The following is an 18102-nucleotide window of genomic DNA, read 5'->3' as shown; positions in this document are numbered from 1 at the left end:
TGTTGCTGTTGCACCAGGTCACCAGGTGGTCAATCTCCCACCTGTAGGCAGACTCATCCTCTCCAGAGATGAGTCCGATGAGGGTGGTCTCTCCAATGGTATACCATTTTAACACATTAAATGAATACAATAATTGCGTCCTGTTTTCAATATCTCCAGTCTTGGGCAGTGGTTGTACAGTACATGTATAGCTATACACACAGTATATGTGGACATATGGTGGATATGCATAGTATTTATGTTTTTTTCTCATGTGTTAGGCTGTTGTATTACTCTAAGGAATTTTCTTTTTTGGGGGTTGTACACATTTCCGAGATTTCCTCCACCCCCAATTCATTGGAAGTGAACTGAGTGTAATTTGTGGTGGGGGACTGTGCAGGATGGACGCCTTCGAGAGCGCCTGGATTATATGAAGTCATGACGTATTGCCAAGCGTGTTTACACAGTACCCGGCTTCAACCGCCAGGCGTCGCTGTTGGCGCGGCTTATCACGCTGATGCCCGGTCTGCCTCCAGCAGAGAGCAGTGCGTGGTTGGATGTGAGCGCCACCGACCTGTCTCTACTTCCAGATCGAAGATGGCGGTCTCGGTGTTCCCCGGCGTGCGGCTCCTCTCCATCGGAGACGCGAATGGAGACATACAGCGGCACTCAGAGCAGCAGCCCCTGCGGTTAGAAGTCAAAAGCACACCAGACGCTGCCCTCATCAATCTCTCCAATGGTGAGTTGACCTTTTCTGCGGCTGCTTCTCGGATGTTCGGCCTGTCTTGACTGCCAGTGCTAATGCTACGCAGTGCTAATGCTTATACAGCTAATCTGGCCATATGTAGCGTTAGCCACCAAGAAGCTAGCCCATCTTGGGAGACCACGTCGCCTCCCCCCTGCATATCACGAGGGAGCCCTTAAAAAAGTCTAAATGTTCCGTCGTCCGACGGGGTCTTTGGGGTTGCTAAAACTCGGGCTCTCAGCTTCTCCATAAGTTCACCTCTTTGGAGACCTCGACAAAAACATAGCGCAACGCACATAACGCAGCGTGTTTAGTCGCAGCTATAAGCAGGGCAGCTAAGTAGTGTGTAGTTTAATGCTAGTTAAACAATGCCTCTAGCCCGGTCTCGGCAATGATGCGCCAACGTGCATCCGACCCGCTTGCGTCTTACGTCTTTTGCCCTTGATGTTTAACTTACGGTTCTTTTGCCACATAAATATGCCCCATTGGGTTTGTAAATGAACCTCTTCCAGTTACTCCCCCAGAGACTCGGGTAATGTTATTTGTCTGTTTTAGCTTGTGAATTAGCCCGCCTGGAGCCGAGAGCGGAGGGCATCACTCCTGACCCGCCACTGCGCTCTCGCCGTCCAGGCGGCTACCGCTGCCACAGCACCGCATTTAGCCAGCTAGCACGTCCCGCAACAGCACGGCTAAACGCCTAAACTTTTGAAGCTTTTACTTCTTTTTTTTTGGAGGGGGGGAAGCGGTCTTGGCTTTTTTTTTTTTGGGGTGGCGTAGCGAGACCGGGCCCTCATTACTTATGCATTCATCTTTGTTCTCATTGGAACAATAGCCCCCCCCCCGTGTGGAGGCAGCGCCAGAGCCGCTCCGCTCCTCGGCAGCTTTTCTTATTCAACGGGATGTCCCGCTGAAAAGGAGGAACCGCCGCGCGGGCCTCCTCTCTGCTGTGATGCTGAAGTGGAAGAAACGCGCAGGGAACACACAAAAAAAATCCATTGTAGACCCGCTTTTGAGCAACGCTGCATTAACACATTTTCAAAGGCGAAGTGTGATTTACCCCTGTGGGAATTGAGGCCCTGGAAAAAATAAAAGTAATATGATTTGATAGGGCAAAGTATAGTGTAAAGTAGCCACTAAGAGTTACACTCTTAAAAATGTATTTGTATGCTGAGGATGAGAAGTGAAAAGATTTTTCTCTTGTATTGGAGTGATGGCCAAACTGCATAAATCAACAACATTCAGGTTCAATAATAATAATAATATATCAACATATAAGCTCATTAAGCTGTCCAGCCATTCAGTTTTGTATTTTGTTGCGTCAGCTGTCTCTGGAATCATCTAGTAAAGGAAGTCACTAAGTATAGCACACAACTTATTATTTGCATTAAAGGGGGGGCTGATCTTATGATTTTACACATCAAGGTCTGTTTACAGGTCTTGGGAATATTACTGTGGAGACAAGCCCTTTTGTGGCTCCAGAGGAAGCTTGTGTGAAGTCCGGTGAATTGCGTCGGTCGGGGCTGAAGACTACAAGTTTGAGGGGAGAGAGAAAAAGAAAATCTGGGGGTCTGTGGAGTTGGAAAGAAGTGAGCTTACCAGACCTCCTGTAGCCTGCTCCTCATCTCTGCTTGAGGCTAGCGACTCGATGCTACATTGGCCGCCACTTGCAGTAACACATCCGAATCACTGACCCAACTGTTGGCGGTGGAGTTGCATCGTGGGTAATGTAGGCGCCAGGTTTTGCCAAGGAGGAAGAATGCGTGAAAACAATATGGCTGGTTCTGCTGCGTCGAACAATGTTATAGCAGTGCAATGCTTAATCGGTGAAGTGCTCATTTAACAGGAGAGGGCACTTATTTATTAAAAAATAAATTAACTCATGAGCATACTTTAATTTTTATTAATTGTTTATTTTAAGTCTATTATTTATCACATATCAACACGACATAGGCTAAAACTGCTGATTTTCAGAGGGCTCATTTCTCTCCGAATTGCAGAAGTAAGCAGAGGAAGAGGGGGTGTGTGCGAAAGCTGTAAAACGTTGGCTTCTTCTCATTTTTATTTAACAGAGGAGTTTTTTGTTTGTTTCTTTACTTGAAGAGATTATATCCTGCGTAGTCATCAAAGGGGAAGTCCCCCGATTTGACACACACAGGTCACTTCTACTCAGCATGTGATCTAATGGGGGAGGCTCTGACGAAAATATAGTAATGGTTGCATTATGGGAAATGTAGGATCTGGCGTTTTTGCAGCTGTATCGCCCAGCCCTAATTTGACATCGCTCCTCTCCTCTTAGTTTCTTTTAAGTTTGGTTTTAGTTTCGTTAACATCTACCCAAAATAGAACTAAACGCCAGTAGTCGCGGGTCGTCTGTGTTTGCACTGAGCAGCGTAAGTGGTTGATCGGAGAACTGAGGTGCGAGGCTGGCTCCCTTCCCAGAAGATGCATCGCTCTAAATCCGAAGTGCTGCTCTTCGTAATCCCTTAATATCTGCTGGATTAGCTCGGCCCGCTCTATGAGTCTTGAGCTGGGCCTGCTGCACGGCCAGGGGAAGCATTTGCGCACGGGCCGGTATTCCACAAGGAATCCTGAAAAGGTGTGTTTAGTCGCTTAAAATTAGCATTTTTCGAAATTAGAATCTCAACGTACATGATGGTGATGGCTGCCATAATGGCACTGATCGTTTTTAAGCGGCGCACCAGTTGTTCCCTCTGCTGCCGTCAGCACACTAAACCCCCAGTCGTCCTGCTTTATCATTGTTTTATTGGGAGGGAGTTATGTGCTTTCATATCAGTGGCTGCTTTGCATTACACTGTCAGAAAATCAACATGTCACCATACTAACGTTTATTTTTGTCCCACCAGTGTCTCGTTATTTAGGCCGTCTTTATTAAGCAGTTCAAGACGGGTTTGGCAAAATACATTTGCCAATGGGGTTTCCATTTTTGATACTTTGGCTCTTAATTTAAAAATGCGTACCCAAAACCCACTCACTAACTAGTCCACAATGGCGACCAACTTATGACGCTTTGACGAGCGCACAGAATAAAGGCGATAGTCGGGCAAGACACAGCCGTGGTGTGCCGTGATTCAGGGCTGAAATCAGTCATTGTTGCTTGCACTCGGCCCGCGGTTTCATCATAAGCAGCGGGATCTTTGAGCAAACACACACACTCACAGCACAGAGATAGAGACTTCATCATCAACTGTGGCAAACAAATAGACGGATGGTTGAAGGATAGGTTTGGCTGTATTCTATCCATTCTTAAACAGTGAATTGATCCACTGATCTAAGTATTGTGTGTGTGTGTGTGTGTGTGTGTGTGTGTGTGTGTGTGTGTGTGTGTACATGTACATGTACATGTATCCAAAGCCTGATATATCTTCTTCTTACTCAGTGCCACAGCGCTCCGTTGTTGTCCAGAAACTTGTTTAAAAAACACACCAGTGAGCCGCCACTGGTGCACTGGGTGACATGTCCCTTCATCCGCACACACACATTGCCCTGCTGCCGAAAATACTTGTAAATAATTGTGTATTAATCCGCCCCTGAAAATAGTCCCAAGCAAACGCACCATTTCCTCCTAATTTAGTAACATTTGCCAGAAACAGCAGTGCCCAGCTGTTTCCTTTTTTTTTTTTTTAGAAAATTATCTCCAGAAAACTAATCTTTTAAAGATTTACTACTTCAGTTGGAACCAGGATTTGTTTTATAAGACTTTCAGTGGCTGTACGCAAGCGTGTCTCATATTGTCCTGACACTTTCCATCCTCTCCCTTTTCTTTTCCAGGAGAGGAGGCCAGTGTGTTCAAGTGTTCGGTTTCCAGGGAGACGGAGTGCAGCCGCGTGGGGAAGCAGTCATTCATCATCACACTGGGCTGCAACAGCGTCCTGCTGCAGTTCTCCTCGCCTGCAGGTACACACACATACACACACACCAACACAATAAGACTGTTATGTGCTGCACGCAAGCAACACGCACATCCCGCGCATGAGCCCAGATGAGTCTTGCCACTGTAGTGTCGGCTGGAAACGTCACAATTTTACGTCAAACATATGTAAGTTGTTAAATATGTAACTCCCGGCGGCCATTTTTAAATAACCCGCTCCAGCATCACATTGGCTGTGTTTTCTCCGTTTATAGCCTCAGAGAGAGCCAATGTACCAGAGTTTATGTAAGCAGTGATCCCATGCTTCCCACACACTCGGTACACTCTCCATGGAGTGCACAGCGGGCGTATTGAGTCTCAACCCACACCAGCGTACACAAACACCCTTTAGTCCCAATGAATGTCTCGGCCGTCTGCCGAACACCCGCCCCCAAACAGCGACCGTCCAATCATAACTCAGCAACCGTCGCTAGCCTCTGCAGCCCTGCCTCCATATGTTGAAGTGGTGGACATGGGGGCTGTAGTAACAGAGACACTCGGTGTATAACGAGTTCAGATACTGGTTTATTTAATTTATTTTTATATCCTCTCCCAACCCACTAAGCGCTCAAAGAGCAAAAGTGTGTCAGGAACGGATTAAACAGTGCGTTTATCCACTCTAACATAAGCTGCGAATGTTAGCACGCCCGGCTAAGTAGCTTACCACCTGCAGTAGCAAGTCAGCATAACTACCAAGGCTAACTTTATGCTAATGTTAGCAGCTCGGCCCCACTCTTATTATTGGATTTGGGGGAAATGTATGCTCCAGCAATGCTACCTGCGATAACGTTAAGTTTGCCAAACAAATGGCACAATGCAAGTTAACTTCACTGTATGTATATATTTCTGTCGTTTGTCTAAGTGTGACCTGTAATTGTTTGTGTGTGTTTTTTTGTTGTTGTATGTCTTGCTTTAGACTTTCAGTCCTTTTATAATGTCCTGAAGAACAGTCGCGGGCATCTCGGTGAGCGCTCAGTCTTCAGCGACAGAACAGAGGAGTCCTCTGCTGTACAGTACTTCCAGGTGAGAGGAACACACACACACACCACCCCCAACTTTCTTTGGGGCTCTCAAAAAAGGTCGGTGAAACGATGATGCATATACAGTAGAGGCTGTCTCAAACATCCATTTCTGGCGCAGCACACAGACCTGATCTGTGAATTACACGTCCTCTGTTCTCATTTGTCCCATAAAGACATGTCCCCGTCCGTGCACACCAGCTGGGCATGTGGCGTTCCTCTGTCCTAAACAGAGAAATTCTTTGCATAGAGCACGTCAGATAGCGCAGTTTACAGTGTCAATAATGCGGCTGTCAGACAGCGACCTGCCACCCAACACAAAAAGAGCCTCAGACTTTGAACGCAACAACAACATTAGCCGTCTAGCTCGTGTCTATTCCACATGGACACGTCTTGTCCTGCATATTGAATTGCTAAAGCGCCACAGGAAGTCATTCCTGCCTGTGGCCATCAAACTGTTCAACTCCTCCCTGTGTCAGACACTCAGAAGAAACAGACTGAAAATCTGGACCTGCTTCTACATATACTACCTCATTATTATTTATTCTTTAAATGTCAGTGCAGTACATATATAGTCATACACAATAGTGCAATACATATATACATTGCTACTGTATATATTTTGTACTTTTATTTTTCACTTAAATATTGTGAATGTGTATATTTCTATTTTCTATTATTTTTGTTGTATTTTTTATATGTTGATCAAAAAAAACCAAACAGACTGCTAACTGGCGTGTGGCATGACTTATTCTTCAACACCACTGCTAATGTCTTCGGCGTACAAACTACAGTTCCCAGAAGGTTTTGCTCACTTTGCGTCTCTGTGCCCCATGCTGGCCGAGCTGTCAATCAAACACAGGCCCGCCCACTCAGAGGACTTGGAGGATATCGCCCGAGATGTGTTTTTTATTAATAAAAATGATTAACAGCAAATGTGAAAATCACCATGACCTAATTTGTGACCAGATGCCTTTTGCAAAGTCTTTATATTTTACTGTCCACATATTTGTATGTCCTGACTCAGTCGGCTTGTATGATATTGACATATAAATAAATGAAAAGATTCATCAAGGTATTCATGTTTTTGTTTTCTCATCTCTCTACAGTTTTATGGCTACCTCTCCCAGCAACAGAACATGATGCAGGACTATGTCCGGACAGGAACTTACCAACGGGCTATTCTCCAGAACCACACCGACTTCAAGGATAAGGTAACCTTATATAGATTATAGATCTTGAAATTAGTAGCTAGATACTAATTGCTAGCTTGATTACTAGCTTGACGATGTTGGACAGATTGCAGAGATAAAAACCCATGGGTTTTTTTTTTGTTTGTTTTATTCTTCAGACTGACCAACATCAACTGATGCTAAAGGCCGGCTAATATGAATGCTAATTAGTGCTAAACAATTGATAGTTCGCTACACCCCTCGTTGTCCAATCATAGTTAGCATGTCCGGCTAACTAGCTTACGGCCTGCAGTGGTAATCGAGCGTTGCCTGAAGCCAAGGAGCATTTCATACCACATTGATTTTGTGGGGGACTAGCGCCTCCGCCGTTTAGTATTTCTCCACTGTGTGGAAGCTGGGTCCTAAATGCTAACATAAGCGGCCCTGTCCTGAGCTTTAATGGATTTGGGGACGTTTGCAACATTAACGAAGATGGCACTGTGTTCGCCAAACACGTCGGTTAGGCCTCATCCTGAGAGTCTTTTAGCGCGATATCGGGTACGCAGCCATCTTTTTCACATGTAAGGCAGTTTTACAGGGTGGTTGTTGCTTAAACGAGCCAACAGGAGAGCTTTCCACCAAGTCATGGAGCTAACGTTAGCTTAGTTAGTTGGCTAGCTAGCCACAGTCGACGGAGACGGCTGTCGTTTCAGCTGACGAGGTAGAAAATCTGCTTCTGTCCGAAACCAAGCACCCACTGTTTCAAAAGTGATTGAGCATTTCGATGGTAAACCTGCCACGTAAATTACTGTAAACTGCATTTTTGCCCCCCGAGAACAGAAAGCTACCAAACAGTAACCGATGGGGTGCGGCATGTTTCCCCTTCTCTCTTCTCCAGGTGGTGCTGGATGTCGGTTGTGGCTCGGGGATCCTCTCTTTCTTCGCGGCCCAGGCAGGAGCCAGGAAGGTCTATGCTGTGGAGGCCAGCACCATGGCACAGCATGCCGAGGTACACACACACACACACACACAGATTAATACTAATATCAGTTCCCTGACCTGGTTGTTGGGGTCGCTCTGTTCTGACCAATCCCCCAATGGCCCGAGTAAACACGTGCTCTGCCTTTTACAGGTTCTGGTGAACAGCAACCGCCTAGGGGAGCGCGTGGTGGTCATCCCGGGGAAGGTGGAGGAGGTGACGCTGCCTGAGCAAGTGGACATCATCATCTCAGAGCCCATGGGCTACATGTTGTTCAATGAGCGCATGCTGGAGAGCTACCTTCATGCCAAAAAGTTCCTCAAACCCAACGGTGAGGGGGGGGGCTTTTATGTGCAATGGCAGAATGCAGGGCGGCCATGTGTTAATGCCTCCAAACGATTCTGTGTCAGTTTATTGACTGGCTTCCTTTTTTTTGTGGGTTTTTTTTTTTTCTTCAGGCAAAATGTTCCCAACTATCGGCGACGTCCACCTGGCCCCGTTCACAGACGAGCAGCTCTACATGGAGCAGTTCACCAAGGCCAACTTCTGGTGAGTAGGGAAGGAGGCCGCAAAAGGGAGGGTGGGGAAGAAGACAATGACGACGACGACAGGGCCACCGTTTTTCAAGCCTGCCTTAAAACCTTTAGTCAGGCCATATGAACGTTGAAGCAGGTTTTAACGTTTAAACTGCAAATATGAAGGTATCTGCGGCATGGTGGCGCAGTGGTTAGCACTGTCGCACGGGAGGTAAAGCTGGTTAGAGCGGGTTGGGGGTTCGATCCCCGGCTGCCCCCGTCATGTCGAAGTGTCACTGAACCCTAAGCTTCTCCCGATGGAGACCAGCACCTTGCATGGCAGCTCGGTCGCCATCGGTGTGTGAATGTGTGAGTGAGTGGGTGAATGAGACTTAGCTGTAAAGCGCTTTGGGAACCGTGAAGGTTGAAAGGCGCTATATAAGTGAGATCATTTACCATTTATCTTCAACAGTTGTAATTGCTGTTACTATCCCTCAGCACAGAAACACTGTCCAGGGAAGCACAAAGTCTAACTTCGTAATTACACCTGCTTTAACCTATTCTTTTTAAGAACCCTGTGAGGTTTTGGGATGATGTTCTTCCCTGTGTTTGGATATACAATAGTTCAAAGCACCACTGTGCACAGCCGCTAGCATGGCCGTAGGCTCTCAGTCTTGTCATGTGCTGTCTGGTATGAGAGGGAAGTAAGCAGTTGCAGAGCAGACGACAATGGAAGGAGGTGGAGTTTGTTTTCTTTTGTTTGTTTATTTTGTCACGTTCGTGCTGGGGCCGACACCAAGTTTTTCTTTTTCTCCCTGCACTGTTTGGTTGTGTATTGTATCTCCATCTTGCCGGATGCTAGAAATCTTTTTGTTTCTTATCACTGACTTTCACATTCTAAACTGCATTCTTGATTTGAGCTGAATTACGTGATCAAGGGGTTCACAGAATAAGCACGCACCCGCAGAAGATGAATAAATGAAGAAACACCCCCCCCACCCTTAAACCCCACTCTGCAGTGCTCTGTATAGTGTTCAGCAGTTGTTCTTATAGTCACTTCACGTTGTTAGCAGATACAAGTTCCTCTGTTACATTTCAAACTGGTTCAGTTTGTTTGCGTTTGGTGGACTGACTGGTTCTGTAATGCAACAAGCGGTTGGCGTTTTTCCCGCTCACAGTAGCCAGTCAGAGGTGTGCCTGTATACCAGGTTAACAACGGCGCCAGCAATTCTTATTACCACCATTAATAACCATAGTTTCAAGGCCCTAGCTTCTCACGCTAACATTAGCCAGTTGACCTAGTGAAGCACGGCCAGTTTGTGGGTAACTCCGCGGCTATCGCTGTTAATGGACACACAGCATGCTGTGTGAAGTCGGCAGGCCGTGGTGCGGGTGTGTGGGCGCTGGGTGCCACAAAACTGTAGGCGCTAACCTTAGACTACATGCGGCACGATCAAAGGAGAAACTGAAGGCAATCATACCAAACAAGACCAAGTCGGGTCCCTGACAGGCACCAGCCACCTTGGAAGCAAACAGGGCTCATGTAGAGCGCTGCAGGGATGACGTGAAGTTAGCATCACCCTGGTTTCCCTTGACAAAAAGCCAATGGGATTTTTTCCATGGCATCTGGATTATTGCAGAAACTATTCTCTGTGGCAAAACAAAAGTTTATGATACTCGCACGTTTTGTCCAGCGAGATAATCTTCACTAGTGAACACCACTTTAATGATTTCTGAAGCATAAATGGAATCTCCAGAAGTAAAAAGCTAACGTTAGGCTATAAACAAACTACACCACGGTCGCATCCCTTCCACGTCACCACCACTAGGCTTAACTTTTAAGAGAATATAGATAGATATAGAGTGTAAACACAACGAGGCTGTAAAGGCAGACTAGTGAGTGGATGACTTTCTATGTTTGGCATGAAGACATTTAATGTCCACGGCAAACTCTGTAGTCTCATTTAGCCGCTTGTTAGCAACCGCCTTTTTTAAGACACGTAAAACCTTCAAAATTCACGAGTGGGGGGTATCTACTGACGTATTTTATGTCGTAGAATAAAACGTTAAATTCTCTTAAGCTTGTGCTTAACCACAGACCTTGTGTCAGGCAACTAACCAAAAAACCCATTGACTTCCAGACGAGGGAACAGGAAGTGTAAAAATGCTCACTCATATCCGGGTTTTAGGACTCATTCCTGCAGCACTCCATAGCAAGCAGGGGGAGGGCAAATCCCCTCAATGTGGGACGGAGGGGCCAGGCAGTCAGGGAGGACCTGAAAGAGGGGAGCAGAGGCAGGCCAAAACCGGTACTGTCATACGGCTCAGCGGCCGTCCCACAGTTATGAAAACGTTAATAGACGCATGTCCAAGACCGTTAATAACCAACCTGCTGGTGTTTGTCGTGTTGTGATGTTAAGTGTGTTTTTATGTTCATGCTTTTGCCTGAGTTGATAAATGCAAAGTAAATATGCTGTAAAGTGTTTTTACTGTGTTTCAGCTCTACGTAGTATTTCTGTTTTTGACGGGCTTTTCATGAATGTCATGATGGTGCCGCTTTTGCCTTGAAATTTGTGGCCACGATCATCTTAGTGTGAAAGTTCGATGCCATTACTTTGGGTCTGACGTTACTGAAATGGGAATGGAATAAGTGAAATATTTGACGTCTTTATGCATAAATAACCTCCTTGGTTTCTATGATAGACGTGGAACTTTTACAGCTTTTTAACATCTCAACATGATTTGTCTTTGGTCCTCAGGTACCAGCCCTCCTTCCACGGCGTCGACCTCTCTGCCCTGCGGGGGGCAGCAGTGGACGAGTATTTCCGTCAGCCAATCGTGGTACGTTATCCGCCACCCCAGACACACACACACACCGATTTTTACAGTTTCACCAAAGTCTGGTCTGGCTCACAAGATGAGTTCCGATCTCTCTCCCTCCCCCACAGGACACGTTTGATATCCGTATTCTGATGGCCAAGTCGGTCAAACACACGGTCAACTTCCTGGAGACCAAAGAAGAGGATCTCTACAGGTGTGTGTGTGCGCGAATGCTTCTGTGTGTGTATATGGTATATTAAATGTATGCGTCATACCCAGTTTCTTTAATACGTCTCTTTCCTTGCCGTTTTCTTTTGGGTCCCAGGATAGAGATCCCCTTTAAGTTCCACATGATGCACTCAGGCCTGGTGCACGGCCTGGCTTTCTGGTTTGACGTGGCATTCATGGGATCAGCGTAAGTCCGCCCAGTCAGCGATAAGACGCATGATACCTCCGTTTTATAGTGTTTTGAATCAGTCCGACACACTTGTCTCGGCCTTACACCGGTGCTCCCCTTGCGCCCTCTCTGCAGGATGACAGTATGGCTGTCCACAGCGCCCACAGAGCCTCTCACCCACTGGTACCAGGTGCGCTGTCTGCTGCAGTCCCCCCTCTTCACCAAGGCTGGGGACACGCTGTCCGGCACTGCGCTGCTGGTGGCCAACAAGAGGTATGATGCTTTTAAGCTCAGTCCTCTGTAGCATGGCGGTACAGCCAGCACTTGTCACTGGCTTCATATTGTGGTCTTTGGTCAAGGCAAAAAAACAAACAAACAAACAGTTAATACAAATCTGATCCCCTTCTCAACAGACAAAGCTACGACATCAGTATTGTTGCCCAGGTGGATCAGACAGGATCAAAGTCCAGCAATCTCCTGGACTTGAAGAACCCCTTTTTCAGGTGAGTGGGTGTCTGGACCCCCAGTAACACACCTGGATTTGGACGGCACCATTTAACGGTGGAGGTGGGGAGCACCGTCTCTCTCTCTCCCTTTCTCTTTCTCTAATTTCCAACGTTTGCGCATGTGTGTGTTTGCAGGTACACAGGCTCCACCCCAAACCCCCCTCCTGGCTCACACTACACCTCCCCGTCCGAGAACATGTGGAACACGGGTTCGGGCTACAGCATGAGTCAGGGGATGCCTGTATCAGGTGAACACACACATAAACACTGGCAGATGAAACGCATCCCCCATGTGTTCACAAGGGGCACCCATTCTTTTCAGTAATATCATGGAAGTGTAAGAGGCCGAGTATTAGCCAACTTGGTTCCCTTTACAGGGATACAGCGTGATCTGATTTTCCAGTTGCTTTCATACATTAGTTGCATGAGGTAACCTTTTAAACACCGCAAAACAACAGCATTGATAAACCAGAAAGGAAGGGCATTTTTCAGGTAAGAACTTTTATGGTTCTGCTTTTCACATGTCAACCAACTGGCGCATAGTGTAACCTTCACTGAAGATGGGTGCGAGCCTGGAGCTGTGGAAAGGACCCACAGTCTCGTGTCCACGAGTGTTTCCTCCCCCCCAGCACTCCTAAAGCGGTGTTCTGTGTGTTTATATCATACTGACCAATAACGTTTTTTCTTTTCTCACATGTCTGATAGCTCTTTTCCACTACGGGAACTTGTAAACCCCTTGTAAGGTCTTGGGTTTCGGTTCCGCATTGTTTGTCCGACTGGACACGTCATTGAAAAGGCACACCGCTGTCATTTTTATGTGCCATTTGGTGACGCAAGTGTGCGGAATGTAACAACAACGGGAAAAAGTGCAGCCGGTGCCGCTCTCTCTCTGCTCCATCACCGTCAACAAATAGCTAGCTGACCAGAAAAATTGATTTTTAAAATACCAACGCTTCCCGAACGTTACTGGGAAATCTATATCTATATCCATCTATATCTGGGACAATCTATAATTTACACAGAGTGTAACAAAACGCACCCGCTGAATGAATCACAATATCGCCTGGCTATTGATATGTCCACCGCCCCAATAGTACCTGGAACTTGGATTTAGTATCACCTGCCGAGCTGTACTGAAATTTAAGTGCGGTCATTCGGAGCACAGGGGAAAGAAACCCTTAACAACGGCTCCACTTCGAAGTTACAGGTCATCAAGTTCCTGTCGTGGAACAAACCTATAATATGTATATGTGTGTGTATGACACACACTTAGGACCTCATTTATAGCCGTTGCATGCACACAAAACGGGGCTCGAAAGATTCGTCCGCACCCCACGGAGAGGTTTAGCCAAACAAACTTGATGGGAGAAATGTGTGCACCTGTAGTGAGACTCTGATCCAGACGTTCTGGAGACGCCAAGGATGAAGCTTTTAAGCTGGATTCATGGCCGGCACAGTGTCCCTGGCGCAAAGTGTCCGTGCTCCCAAACTGACGTCGCCGCGCCGCTCTGAATTCTCGCAACTAGCCCACGCGATCTGAGCGTTTCATTTCAACACGGAACGCCTGCGAAACTAGACCGGCCGAGCAGGTACGTCTTTTCATAAGCGCCTCTACGACCCTTCCATGAGAGACCCACAGGGGCCGCCATGTTGGTTCATGACGATCTTCCACTCTTTTATTTTTATGCCCCCCAATCCTGATCGTCTCTCCCATCAACCACATTAACTAACAATTATAGAAATCAAAGTATGTGTCAAATAACTTCATTACAATAGAACATTTTACAATCGCCCCAAGCTGAAGGATAAATGAGGGCCTGTTGGAATATTCAGTTTAATCACAATCAAACGATAGTTTGGAATACAAAGCGACAGACCTACGTCTTCCTCTTTGTTTACTGATATTGAATCCATCTTTTATGCAGCTGCCAGTTTATTGTCATCCATCATACCATCATAATGGGCTGGTGAGTAAAAGGCAGAATTTTTCTTTTTTCTTTTTTTTGTGCGGAGGTGTCCACCCCCGTTTTCTCCCAGCGCCCAACTCCCTCCTTGTCGCTGCTAACGCTGCGCGTCACGTGGTGTCACCAGGCCCTACGCCGAGACGAGATGTATATAATGAGAGAGCTGAGATGTGATGAAAGTCGGCATGTTTTCCTTGTAGTAAATGTTGAGTTTGTGTTCTGTCTCTCCCCTCCAGGGATGCCTGCAGCTTATGACCTCAGTACAGTCATCGGCAGCGGCCCGTCAGTGTCTCACAACAACCTCATCCCCCTGGGTACGAATCACTTCTCCTGACCTCCCAACATCTCATGGAACTTGAATGTAGTGGGGTACAAATAGCAGAGCGGCAGAGAGAGAGAGTCTGCAGTGCAGCATGAGGTTGCAGGCATGATGTTTGAACAGAAAGGTCCCTTTTCTGCTCTCCAGTGAGCTCTGCAGCACTGCGTGGTTGCTCGGCTAAATACTCATCACAAAGCCAAAGCAACATATTCTGCAGGATTTTGAATGTTGAAATGTTTTAAGTAACTTGTTTAGTAACTTGATTTTGAGAGTGTCAGATACGTAAATGTAAGTGACATGCTTATGTTCCCAATCAACAATTTCATAGGACCTTAATGTAACTCCGTACTTGATAAGGTTCATGATTTGATCATCCGCAAGCGACACTTCACGTCTTCACCCTTGAACAAGGAAAACACTCCTTCTGCTCCTCCAACGCCCACTGTTAATGCACAATGCGTTCCTACTGCTTTCCGGCGCTTACACTTCAGCCAACGCTTCAACTGACGTTTCAGCTCCTTTCAGGCTGGGCTTTTTTTCCTCAGTGTCCCGCAACTGTCCTGAACTTTACTTCCAACTGTCCCTGACTCAACAACCATTGTCCCAAATTATTCTACATAATAAACATTTTAAAAAGTTTAATAACTTCTGTTTCTGTAACTCGCATCACTTCACTGATCATCGCTCTGGTCCGCCATGGAAGTTCTGCTCATTGTCCCCTGCGCTTATATCTTAAGTGTTTGACCACAACAACTTATTCTTCTAGCCATTGGTTGAGTTACTGTTTCTTTTTTAGTTCATAACTGTTCGATCAATAAATGCATCACTGCAGTGCAAATGCAAACCTGTTTCTGATTGGAAATTCACATACACACACTCTGGACGTGACCTCAGAGTAAACGCTTCCCAGTTTCACCTTCAGTTCAACCTGTTTTGAGTTCACATTTACGTCATTCTCGTCATTATCTCCTTACTGCCGCCCTCCCCAATCCATCAGTCCACGCCTCTCACACACTCGCGCCATCTTTCAAACATTGGTCGTCGTCTTCTGATGCCACTCCGCCGTCTCCGCATCATAGTCTTTTACCTCTGGGCCATGGGTAGAGATGCGGGGGAGAGGGTTCAGCGTTCCATTATTCGTTCATGAGGCCACGCTGACACCGCAAGAAAGCTAACATTGGGAACACAAGCATGATCGACGTCGACGTGGGGAAACTGTTCGGGCCTCCACACGGCACCTTGCACCGGAGGAAGCGTCGATGCTCCCTTGAGGTCAAGCCACACTCCTGTGTGGTTTCTTGAATGGACTTAAACTTAAGTCCGTGCACGCCTCAAGGACTTCCTGAAAGTGCAGATTTCCGCAAGAAAAGATTGTCCACATCGTCTTTCTGTCGTCTGACAGTTACAGGTTGTACTACAGTTGTGAGTGACGTGTGAGCGTGCCTGTAGTGTGACTCTTACGGCACCTACCTTGTGTTTTGTAGCCACAAACGGGAAGCGACAGGCTTAAGTCTGTCGCAGTGCTGCGCATATCATTAACTGTGCTCTCCTCTCTCTGATTGGTTGCAGTGAACACGGGAATTGTAAACCACACTCACTCCAGGATGGGCTCCATCATGAGCACAGGAATTGTCCAGGGTATGTCCTGTCGCCTTTCATAAAGACGCCACGGCACAGAAACGCCGACAATGAAGTCAATTTATATTGCTGACGGGAAGCATCTTCAGTGGGAATGTTTGAATGTAACGCCTTGTTCTTCCTTCTAGGAGCCACTACAGGCCAGTCGGGCCCCAGCAGCAGCGGTACTTACTATCCCGTCACCAACCAGTTCACCATGGGGGGTGCCGCCATCTCCATGGCCTCGCCTATGGTCATCCCCAGCAACACCATGCATTACGGCAGTTAAGACGAAGACCTCGCAAAGACCTCTTCGTCCTCCCCGCCCCTGCATGACAAGAGATACCCCTCGCCCTCCCCAGCGGAACCCCACAGTCCGCCCCTCGCCCTCCAAACCCTGACTTGACCCACCGACCGCAGCCAAAACCAATATACCAAAACCAGTGCCAGTGCTGGCACTCCCTCCTGTTGTTCCCCATCCCCATTCTACTCTGTTCAGTCCATCACTATATGAACGGTCGAACACCCCCGTATCCGTCCAGACTCTTGTCTTGCTAATAGACGAACCCCCCCCCCGTCTTTGATCCATTGGGATTGTAACACAGAGCTGAGATGCACTGCAGTTATCATCTGTCCCCTTCCTGGGTTTCCACCCTCCTCCCTCAACATGTATCTCAGTCCCTCCTCTCCCCTTCCTTTTGGCCGTTTCGTTTTGTTTTTTTTAAATGTGTCATGATGACCCCAAAGTGTTTCTTCAAACCCTTCCTTCCCTAAGAATCAGCTCGCTGCCAGATACCAGCATCAGTCCGTTCCTACAATTCTCCACACACTCTTTATCAGACTGGAGCTTTTCATGTGTACAGTAGGACACCGGTATCATCATCATCATCATCATTGACACTCATCTTTGGGCTGCCATCTTGGCTTTTCATATCTGATCCAATCTCCGCACTTCTCTCAAGAGACTGACTCCTGCCAGACGAGACGGTTTCCTTCGAATCGCAAAACGACATATTTTTCCCCACTTGCCAGCTGGCTCATGCAGATAGTTTTGGTTTTTGGCAGACGCAGATATATCAGAAACCTAAAGCCATCTACATGCCTAGGCACCCTAAGGAGTATGCGGAAAATATGCTTTCTTTTTTTTTTTTGTGACTTGGACAAACTGACCCTCTTAAGTTACGGTCGTTACCCAATTTGTGGTTCTACGTAAAAGCAGCGGTGTGTCGACGCCCCTAAGATTCACTTAAACATCAAGTGCTGGCAGAATGGCTTGCCCGGTCACCTTCCGAGCTGAGTAACGAGATGAACGGGGACCGTGGTCGCCTGTGTGTCTGCACGGGTAGGGGTGGGCGGGCAGGCAGAAGAACAAGGTGTAAACATGAGCCCCTGAGAAACCAAACCAAAACGGCAAAATTCTCTGTGGGCCCATTACTTTGAGTGACACCTTTTCCCGTTACACGTTGTTAAAAACATTGATTAGAGCAGCTTTAAAGATGTTCGTACATCTTACCCTTGTACCTGTGACGTGGTTAGCCTAGCTTAGCTCAATTGCTACAAGAAGGGGGGGGGGGGGGGGGGGAGAGACTGCTAAAGTTGGAATATAACGGCAGCCGGGTGCAATTTCTGCGCGCAGCATCTCGAAAGTCCTGGTCTCGTAGTGGGCTTTCCAGGTTTGAGCACCGTCTAAAGTGAACAAGAAACCAGGAGACACTTTTTCTTCTTTTTTTAATCTTACAGCCAATTCATGAAAGGAGTTGCTGGAAGGTGTGTTTTTGTCTGATTTTTGACTGAGCTAGGCTAGCCTTTTGTTTTGCCATAAACCTTAGCACCGAGATAGATGTCTCACTGAAATTGAAACGAATGGGTGTTTTAATCTGACTGTGGGTTTCATAGCAAGCAAGAGTGTTTCCGAAAATGTTTGACGGTTTAAGAGCTGCTACAGGTTATAATTCTCTCACTTTTCACGTAGGGCTAAGGCCCCAGAATGCTTCGACCGGGTCATATGACGTATGACCTATTAGGCGCTTGTGAATGACTTCACTGTGTGCTCCCGATACCCAACACGGAAGGTGACCAATGGGACATTCTGGCAAAAAACAACAACAACAAAAAAGCTAGTCCTGTAAACCTGAAACACGC

At 46.9% G+C, this 18102-nt stretch overlaps 1 protein-coding gene across 1 annotated transcript; it reads left to right on the top strand.

The window, feature by feature from the left end:
• Window positions 1–576: 576 nt before the first annotated feature.
• Window positions 577–17483, top strand: carm1 (coactivator-associated arginine methyltransferase 1). The gene is made up of 16 exons (XM_070922523.1): window positions 577–718; window positions 4514–4639; window positions 5569–5675; window positions 6781–6885; window positions 7742–7852; window positions 7976–8153; window positions 8281–8371; window positions 11097–11178; window positions 11286–11371; window positions 11483–11572; window positions 11690–11827; window positions 11968–12057; window positions 12196–12308; window positions 14261–14338; window positions 15913–15981; window positions 16110–17483. Exons 1-16 carry the CDS (start codon window positions 577–579, stop codon window positions 16247–16249), a joined length of 1746 nt encoding a protein of 581 aa, XP_070778624.1. The 3' UTR covers window positions 16250–17483.
• Window positions 17484–18102: the final 619 nt, after the last annotated feature.

This window comes from Enoplosus armatus, chromosome 17 (genome assembly GCF_043641665.1).
Source record: "Enoplosus armatus isolate fEnoArm2 chromosome 17, fEnoArm2.hap1, whole genome shotgun sequence".
NCBI classification, from domain to species: domain Eukaryota; kingdom Metazoa; phylum Chordata; class Actinopteri; order Centrarchiformes; family Enoplosidae; genus Enoplosus; species Enoplosus armatus.
The sequence above is the reverse complement of the archived record's forward strand: the minus strand, read 5'-3'. Positions and strand labels throughout refer to the sequence as shown.